The sequence below is a fragment of the Cibotium barometz genome, chromosome 11 (assembly GCF_041138505.1).
Source record: "Cibotium barometz isolate CiBa-2024 chromosome 11, ASM4113850v1, whole genome shotgun sequence".
Classification (NCBI taxonomy): domain Eukaryota; kingdom Viridiplantae; phylum Streptophyta; class Polypodiopsida; order Cyatheales; family Cibotiaceae; genus Cibotium; species Cibotium barometz.
The window spans coordinates 33,309,459-33,319,671 of NC_141056.1; the positions used below are offsets into that span (position 1 = coordinate 33,309,459).

Genomic DNA, 10,213 nt, shown 5'->3' on the forward strand with positions numbered 1-10,213 from the left:
GGCTTTGACGGTGGTATTTTGAACTAATTGTAGTAACGACTCACAATATTACCAACTATAAAACCACCACGTGAACAACTCCTACGATACCTCCACCAAACCTCTCACCTCCAAAGTCATGACACCACACTTCAAACCCCTCACTTCCAATGTAAAAACCTTACCTTTACTCCCAATATACAAGGTAGAACAAGTTCGAGAGTCAAATCCTCATGTATAAGAAATTCAAATAAGCAAAGCTTTTTTATACTTGACTTGAAACAAAAAGCTAAGAGTTTAAACACAAAGAGCTTTGTTTTGGTTCCAATATCAACATTGGTCAATTCAAACAAATGCTTTCATTTGAATTAATTATAAATAGTAATCATACTGTTTTCATAGAGCTAAAAATGGGAATTAAAAGAAAAGGTGGACTTCCCAAAATGCTTGCCTTTGTTTTTTGCGAGAGAGAGAGAAAGAGAGAGTATGATCTGCTGAATGATGAAGAAATAGATACCTAGATGAATCCAAGAACATGCCCAAATTGACCTTATAAGAAAGTGCAATTTATAACCTCATGGTATGATATGCTGAATGATGAAGAAAAATTAAACCTTCACTTGAAGGTTTCATTCATTAGGTCAACCACTTTAGCACTAATGCAAGAGCAAAATTTCCAAAGCCCCTCACCCTCCCAAACAGCAGAACATTGCCACATATGTAAGATCTCAGTTTTTTAAAAATTCACACAATCGATAAGCTAATTCATAACCCTTGACAAACACAAGGTTTCAAGCTTACTTTATTTTTGGCCGAGCTGAAGTCACGCACTAACATTACTTATGCAAAGGAAACTAAAGGAAACCAAGTAATGAACACTACACCAAGGGAACTTAGAACCAGTGGTGCTTCTTTTCACCACCAGACTCTTCATAGACGTGCTCAGACTTCTTCTTCTCAACGTGCTCGTACACGGCGAAACCAGCTGATCCAACAGCCGCAGCCCCTGCCACCTCGGCTTCAATCTTGTGCCTTCCAGCATGCTCAGTGTCTGTCTTAGCTTTATGGGATTCATACTGCAAAGTTAGAAAGGTTAGCAACAGAAATTATAGGTGCTTTACACACGGAGTGAAAAAATGAAAATGGCTCAAAAGGGGAGATCTCTCCCGCCCATTCACATGCGCAGAGCCTCAAAGGGAGATCTCCCCCGCCCATTCTCATGCACAGAGCCATAAAAGGGGAGATCTCTCCCGCCCATTCACATGCACAGAGCCTGAAAGGGAGATCTCTCCAGCCCATTCAAATGCACAGAGCCTGAAAGGAAGATCTCCCCCGCCCACAGAGCCATAAAAGGGGAGATCTCCCCCGCCCATTCTCATGCACAGAGCCTAAAAGGGGGAGATCATCTCCCTTGCCCATTCGCATGCACAGAGCCTAAAAGGGGGATATCATCTCCCCCGCCCATTCTCATGCACAGAGACTAAAAGGGGGAGATCATGCCCATTCTCATGCACAGAGCCATAAAAAGGGGAGATCATCTCCCCCGCCCCATTCTCATGCACAGAGCCATAAAAGGCATTCTCATGCACAGAGCCTAAAAGGGGGAGATCGTCTCCCTTGCCCATTCTCATGCACAGAACCATAAAAGGGGGAGATCGTCTCCCTTGCCCATTCTCATGCACAGAGCCATAAAAGGCATTCTCATGCACAGAGCCTATAAGGGGAGATCTCCCTCGCCCATTCTCATGCACAGAGACTAGAAGGGACCAAAAAGAGCTCTACCTTCTCTCAAATTTACACCTTATTAGGTTTTCCATACACGATCAGTTCTTAACCCCTTCACGATTAAGCATTCCAAATCTGACCCAACATAACGAAATCAACTTTCAAGAATTTGCAATCTCACCATAGCAAAGGCACCAGCTGCAAGCGCTCCAAGCTCCCCCATATGCTCTTCCTTCTTATGCTTGTTGGTCTCCGCTCTGGCTGCTTCCATCTTCTTCAACCGCTGCTCTTCAGCGTAGATTGCAGACTGATCTTGGTATTGAGAGTTCCCACCATAGCCAGCCTGCCCATAACCTCCATAACCACCCGCAGGGGGGGGCGGAGCTTGGCCATAGCCGTAGCCAGGTTGTTGGCCGTAACCAGCAGATGGCTGGCCATAGCCATAGCCAGGTTGTTGGCCATAGCCGCCTTCATAGCCCCCACCATAAGGAGGTGGAGGAGGCTGTCCATATCCGTAAGATGCAAGGGGGGGAGGTTGGCCATAGCCGTAGGGTCCAGGGGCAGGGGGAGGCGGACCTCCGCCATAGCCATAGCGGGGGGGCGAGCCTTCATACTCCTCTTCATGGTGGTGGCCGTGATGGTGGTGGTGGTGATGGTGGTCAGACATTTTTTTTGTCCGGTAAGATGAGGAAAAGAAAACCTGTGTAGTAGTAGATCTGACTCTCGAAAGAAATTGCTACTAAGGATGATCCGATGATGTGCAGTGCGATGATGGACGGGGACCACCGTCCACGTTCTCACCCACCGAGTCACCGACGCTAACGCTGTTACAAGTAGGTGCTACTCATAACTGCGTCCTTCCTTTTGGTTATTTTGGTCCATGTGTATTTTGTTGGGATCACTAGGAGGTTATACGTGTGTAACAATGTGTGAACGGTCCCTTAAAATGTTGGTAGTGTGTATGCGTGTGTGTGTGTGTGTCAACAACCTCTGGACTTGTTCTCGTGTCTAGTCTGGAGTCCTTCCAATGGGCGACCAGCAGAAGGTGGTGGTGGGAGTTCAGATCACGCATTGGGTCCAGAGATTGCAATGTGTGGCGGTTACCGCCCTGTCGTCGAGATGCTCAAGCTAAGGAGGTTTGGTGGGTCCAAGGGTCGTCGTGTGCATTGTGGAAGGAGAGGGAGTAGAGGTCACCTTCTACATCCGATTCTGGGCTGGTGGTATATGTACCCAACCGTTGTTGCTGGTGGAGTTGTGAACATGCACCGGTGGAACTTCACAACCTCGAAAATAGCTGGCGTGAACTCATAAATCTTTCTCCAGTGGGTGACCAGTTGGGCTCCTTGTCTTTCGTGTGAATAGCTCCTCTCAGGAGGGTGAATAAGCATGCATTGAATAAGGGTCAAATGGTTTTGTGTGAAAAAGGGCTATATAACAAGGGCTTGTACTTCACTTTTATATATCAATCAAATCCAGCATTGAGTCTTGTTACATCATCTCTCAGTAAAATTTTACTTCTTTCTCTCTCGCTTGCCTCTCTCTCTCTCTCTATCACCATGATGGAAATTCACCCTCCATAGCCATCTAGCTCAACAACCAGCCCAATATGAAGAATTGGCATCAGAACTGAAGTTTAGGGTTTTGCTATCACCATCACATCACCGTCTTTCTCATGCGAGAAGGAGTGTGGGGTGTGATTTTTGGAGATTATCAGGGTCCTGAAGCAACCAAGCCTAACAAAAGTAAGTACAGTGGAAGCATAGAAATAAAAGAGCTATTGCATTGACCAGCCTCAGTCTCACAAACTCTCTCATTCATCACATAGACTTCAAGCAAGCTGCCAAGAAAATTTGGGACAAATCGGAGACCCTCTTTGGTAACAAAATCACTAATTCTAAAGTGTTCTTAAAGCTGAAGTTTTACGATTTGAAAATGCTTTATAATGAAGAGTTAAGTGACCACCTTGCCAAGTTCTACTCACTAGTATATTTTGTTTGATGAGAGGGTAATTGATATACACACTAGTGAAGGATTCCATAGAGGCTAAAGAAAAGAATCAGATGGGTGCCTTAAATGCTGAGCAGCCAATCACATAGGCACTTAGTGGACGAGGAGAGTCCTCTAGCAACAATGGGTCTAGTGTGAGATCTTGGTTAGGCAAGTTGAGGTAGAATGTTAGACATTATGATGTGTTGTGTGGTGGTACTACACATGTTGAAAATTCATAAAGTTCACATGTATCACGCAAGGGAAAAGAAAATGGGGATCAACCTTTTATAATGCCTATTGTTTCACTAGGTCACTCCTTTATTAATTGTGATAGTGGCTCAGAGGAGAGCCTTGATGAGGAGTTTGGAATCCCATCTATTGTTACACCTGGTGTACAAGAGCCAAAGCAATGTTGAGAACACATGGCATTGATCCACATGTACACAAGTCTACTAAAGTCAAATATCCAATGGATAGGTGGAGATATGATGGATATATAACCCATCATTATATGCATATGTTTTCAAAGCTATAAAAGTGGTAGAGCCCGCATATTTTTTGAGTAGGCACTTGGATATAAGCATTGGGAAGATGGCATAAATGAAGCGATGGATACGTTAGATGCTAATGAGACATGGGATATGGTGCCTTTGCTTGAGGAGATGAAGGAAATTGGATATAAGTGGCTCTACAAAAAGTGAAGCATAATTCATATGGTTTGTTAGTAGATACAAGGTAAGACTAGTTACCAAGATTGGTTGTTACCAAGGGATATGCACAGACATATTGCATTGACTATGAGGTGACATGTAGCTTGGTTACTAGGATTTCTAGGTAGGTATAAGGCAATATTGGTTGCCAACGGACATGCAAAGATATAATATGACATTAACTATGAGGAGACATTCAGCTCGATTTCTAGGTATACTTGTAGCTAAGGGATGACATTTATATTACTTGGATGTAAAGAATGCATTTTTACAAGATGACTTTAGGAAGTTTACATATAGTACAGCCACCAAGATACAAGGATCATGCACACCTAAATTTTGTTTATAGGCTGCCCAAATTCTTATTTGTGGCTTTTAGCGGGCACCTAGATCATGGTCAAACAAGATAGGAGAGTAAACTATCACTATCCATATCTGAGAAAGGCTGGCAATGGTAGGATTATGCTAGTGGTCACCTATGTTGATTACTTGATGGTCACAGGCGATAGTGATAATGAAATTCATGAGGTGAAGATGCTTCTTAAGAAATTCATGAGGTGAAGATACTTCTTTAAGATACTTCATGAGGTGAAGATACTTCTTAAGAAATTCATGAGGTGAAGATACTTCATGAGGTGAAGATACTTCTTAAGAAATTCATGAGGTGAAGATACTTCTTAAGAAGAAGTTTGAAATAAAATATTTATAAAGGTGATTAGATCATCACACCTGATGGGATTTGTCATTTACAGAGGTAATATGCTTTGGACATAATGTCCAAGTATGGGGTTCAATTATGGAATGAGAGTTTGTAAGCCAATCTCAGTGCCATTGGAGCAGAACACGAGGTTGTCTTTAGATATAGGTAATCTCTTCGAGTACCCTACTATGTTAGCTATTCGATTGGATTGGTGAGTCAATTTATGCAGGCCCCGAGGACCCTACTATGTTAGCTATTTGATTGGATTGGTGAGTCAGTTTCTACAAGCCCCGAGGAAGACACATTTTGTTATAACTAGGAGGATACTCATGTACATAAAGTCCATTGTACATTATGGACTTCTCTATGAGACTGGGATGATACAAGGTACATGTAAATGGGTACAAAGATGTAAAGAATGGGCTGGTATGATCTTTTAACCCATTCCTAGGGTTAGCAAGAGCTACCGCCATTATCTTACATCAAGGAGTCACGGCGATAAATACACCAAAGGGTCATACATTCAACATATGAAGCAATGGTGTCCAAAGCTACAACTTGGACGGGTGCCTGTAATGGTGTGATGGAGTATTTATGTGGTGATTCCTGCTTCAAGAGCGTGTGGTAGTAAGTTAGGATGAAATCCAAGTGATATGCTTCATGGATACATTATGACAGTAGTCATTGTAATAGCATTAGGCTTCTTATGAGCCTAAAGTGCCCACCAACCAGCCACAGTTTAAGTGAGTGTGAACACTTATGGCCATGTATATAAGTGAATATCTCTCATAATACAACATGCTCTCCCATTATGCAATTAATTCTTGCTCTTGCTAATCTCTTTCCCTAATGCATGCTAGTGAGTGTGTGGGCATGAAGTGAGGTGAGAGGAGGGACGAGTACCCATAGTGTAACGCAGTGGTGTGACAATGCTCTGGGAGGAGCGGTCGAATTTCTTCTCAAGGAGTTGTAGAGCTTGGAGACCTCAAGGGTTACGAGCTCGGCCATTGGAAAGATCCTCATGATGGTTGCAGTTCACCAGGTAATCTCTTGTTGGATGGGGGGGTTAGGTTGAGCCATAACATTTTTGGCGCCACTGTCGGGGAGCTATCCCTTAGCTTTTTCCATTGTTTTTCCTCTAATCTACACATTACTCCTTGCCCATTGTCTTTATTAATGATTCTCCATGAAAAAGATGTGGATTTGATGGTTATTTGGTATAGAACAGCTCTCTTTTTTGTTTTTGTAAAGGATGCTTTTTGCTTAATTTTTAGATTAATTTGTTGTTTTTGTTTTTGTTAATGTGGTTTTTAATATCCTTAGGGATTGCACATAGTTTGTATTAGTCTTGGTTTTAAAACAATGCATTAGAATGTAATTTTTAGTGAATGTTAGCTCTCTTTAGTGTTAAACATAGAATTAAAATCATTAATTTTAGCTTAATCTGTATGTTTTTTGTTGAAATTGTTTGCATTAGAGTGTTAGCAAGCATTAGGAGTAGCTTAATCCTTCAAAAAATTTCTCAAAACCATCAAAATATCCTTGAATTGAACTAATTTATCTTAATGGACTAGTTTTTATCATTAAGAGTAATTAATCCACTTCAAGAGACCAAAAATTTAGAAAATATGTTATTTGGGGTCTAAATTGATCATGTGATAGTCAAAATTAGTGTTTTTAAGTGTTTTGAGAGCATCTACATGCTTCAAAACACCTAATTACATCAATATCTTTATCAATTGGAGGAATTTGTCTCTCTTTTGCTTAACTTTACCTTAAAAGAAGAGACTAAAATTAAGAGTCTAATTAATCTCCTATTTTAGATTAATTAACACAATTGTTAATGCACATAGCTTAGCATTCCCTTACTCTATCCAATGATGTGCTCAATTGTGTGAATTAAGTAGGGATTAGTGGTTAATTAGAGTCCTTGATTAGTGTAAAAGAGAAAGATTAGTGGAAAGATTAATCTTTGATTAGTTCTTAATCACTTTTTTTATATATCTCATTAAGACTAATGAGCATTCAGTGAGTAGATACTCATAAGTTTTCAAAATGGGTAGAAGAACATACTTTAAAGCAAGAACCAAAACCTTCTAAACAACCCAATAAAAACAAGGGACAACAAACTGTCGACAACAAGGTTGAAAAAGAGAATAAGGAAAAGAAGCCTTTGGAGAACATAAAACCAAAAGAGCCAAAATCTACACATGCTGCAAAAGCATCCACCTCAAAGACCACCACACAAACCACATACTTTAAAGCAAGAACCAAAACCTTCTAAACAACCCAATAAAAACAAGGGACAACAAACTGTCGACAACAAGGTTGAAAAAGAGAATAAGGAAAATAAGCCTTTGGAGAACATAAAACCAAAAGAGCCAAAATCTACACATGCTGCAAAAGCATCCACCTCAAAGACCACCACACAAACCACAAACCACAAAACCCATATGTGCAACACATGATACAAAAGCCCAAAAGAGAATTCGATCTCATCACATGGACAAACATAAAGAAAACGTGACGATCCAAAGAAAGACAGGAGATGAAATAAGTTCTAGTATGTCATTGAGTGAGGAAGAAACAAGTTCTAATTCATCACTCAGTGCACTTAACAAACCAATCCTGAAACTAGAACCCGCCCAACCACCCCAAATTGAAAATCATGATCACATGACATGCGAAACGCAAAAAGCAAGCTCAGGAGAGCATGCTTAGCATGGTTGAGTGTCTTACAAGATCACCGGTTGTGATTGAGCCTAATAATGCCAAACCTAAAAAAGCAACCAAAATACAAAACCCAAAGGAGTACCGCTTCCCCTTTCAAGAGGAAGACATACTCTCTACATAAGAGTCATTCGAGACAGATTGCACGAATTATGTGGTTGAGAAAGCACGTGAGGAATTCGATGAATCCCTTACGAAATTAAAGCACTCTCTCAAAACCTCATTTGGAGGAATGCTCTTCTCTCATGGTGAAGCCAGTATAACATCAGCACTTGCACTTTTAAGATCTCAACATGAGTTATACCAAGATATAAAGAGCTCCATAGAACAGGACTATAAGTATTCACAAGTTTCCAAACAAAACTCAATTAGAATGGTCAGAGGACCAAGTGTGCAAGTGTACACATTGGCTACTCGTGAAAAAGCTGAGAGCCAAAAGAGGATGAAAGTGAATGGGAATATGAAACAGAAATGGAAAAACTCAAACATCCATGGTTCATCTTGAAGATTCTATTATGATATGGGTGGATTTTCCTACAGGCAATGATGTTAAGCACAAATGCACATTGATTAACCCTCGATCTAGTCATAACATCATGACAATAGACACTTGGGTGTCACTGGGACTAAAGAGAATGTGGGGGAGAGGGAGAGCTTCAAACCCTAGCAAGTAAACACACACACACACACACACACACACACACACACACACACACACAAGAGAGAGCAAGACACAAGAGAGAGATGGATAGCTGAATTTTCTTCTATCTTCTTCTTCTCTACTCAACCAAGAACACATAAAGATAAGAGTACACACTATATGGGTTAGTACTCAACTACTACAACATACAAGGGTTAGTCCTTAATGTGAACCCAACTAAATGAGTTGGCACTATAACTATGCCAGTCTCTAGTAATCCAAAATGGCTGTCACACAGTCTGTCATCCTCCCACTAGCCGCATATCACCCATAATCTCACCAACCATGCCAGTGGTGTAGATGTGGAAGCTATCACCCAGGTGGGTCATCAATGTCCGCCATAGCACTAGTTGAGCTCCATATCTTAACACTCCCCCTCGAGCTCAACTCCACACACTGCACTCCAAGTAAACTCCTAAACCTGTGGTGGAGTTTCTCTGTGCTCAATGCCTTCGTGAAGATGTCAACCACCTGATCCTCTGTGCTGACATATACCAGATCTACATCTCCTGCTAGAACCTTGTCCCTCACAAAGTGATAATGCACCTCAATGTGCTTCATTCTAGCATGATATATTGGGTTACTGGCCAATTGTATGCTGCTCATGTTGTCACAATATATGACAACTTCCCTATCCACGGGCTCTCCCATGTCACCAAGTAGCTTCTAAAACCAAGCTACCTCACAAGCTGCCATAGCAACACCCCTATACTCTGCCTCTATACTTGACAAGGCAACTGTTAGTTGCTTCTTACTACTCTAACTCATAGCAGCACTCCCAAATGAGAATACAAAACCACTGGTAGATCTCCTGTCTGCAGTACTACCAACCCAATCAGCATCTGTGTACCCATGCAACTATATCTCTATACTAGCCTCATAGAAAAGACTCACAAGTCCAACATAGCTCAAGTATGGCCTTTGTAATGGTCATGTAGATCAAACTACCCACTATGCGCTTATATGTAGTGGGGTCCTCCAAAAAATCACTTGTATCTGTGGAAAGCTTTGTGTTCTACTCCAATGGCACTGAAATAGGCTTACAGCTTGTCATACCATACTTGGATAACATGTCCAAGCCATACTGCCTCTGTAATAGCAAAATGCTATGAGGTGATCTCACCACCTCTATTCCCAAGAAATACCGTAGCTCACCCAAATCCTTCATCTCAAACTTCTGCTTTAAAGCATCCTGACATCATGTATGTCTACATCACTATCACTAATGATAATCAAGTCATCCACATAGATGACTAATAGCGTGATTCCTCTGTCTGTTTTTTTCACATATAGTGAAAAATCTGCATTGGATATCTGAAATCCAATGGTAACAAGATACTCCCCGATCTTGTTTGACCATGCTTTGGGTGCCTGCTTCAAGCCATACAAGGCTTTGCGTAACCTGCACACAAAATCTGGATGTGCATCACTCTCATAACCTGGTGGCTGCATCATGTACAGTTCTTCTTATAAATCACCATGGAAGAAAGCATTCTTTACATCCATTTGATGTAAAGACCAGCCCTTTGCTACAGCCGTAGCAATGACAGCTCTCACGGTTGCCATTCTTGCAACCGGGCCTGAATGTCTCCTCGTAGTCTATGCCATAAGTCTGCACATAGCCCTTGGCAACCAATCTTACCTTGTACCTGCTCACTAAACCATCAGCATTGTGCTTGA

At 41.4% G+C, this 10,213-nt stretch overlaps 1 protein-coding gene across 1 annotated transcript; it reads right to left on the reverse strand.

Annotated features, from left to right (window-relative positions):
• Positions 1–696: 696 nt before the first annotated feature.
• Positions 697–2,504, reverse strand: LOC147634078 (uncharacterized). The gene is made up of 2 exons (XM_086805183.1): positions 1,886–2,504; positions 697–1,055 (listed from the first exon to the last, which is right to left on the reverse strand). Exons 1-2 carry the CDS (start codon positions 2,369–2,371, stop codon positions 873–875), a joined length of 669 nt encoding a protein of 222 aa, XP_086661309.1. The 5' UTR covers positions 2,372–2,504; the 3' UTR covers positions 697–872.
• Positions 2,505–10,213: the final 7,709 nt, after the last annotated feature.

Bases quoted from the DNA above. Each gene is read 5' to 3' on its own strand.
- LOC147634078 (XM_086805183.1), bottom strand. From the start codon at position 2,371: ATGTCTGACCACCATCACCACCACCACCATCACGGCCACCACCATGAA. The intron at 1,056-1,885 runs GTGAGATTGCAA...CTAACTTTGCAG, and splicing joins CAGCTGGTGCCTTTGCTATG to TATGAATCCCATAAAGCTAA.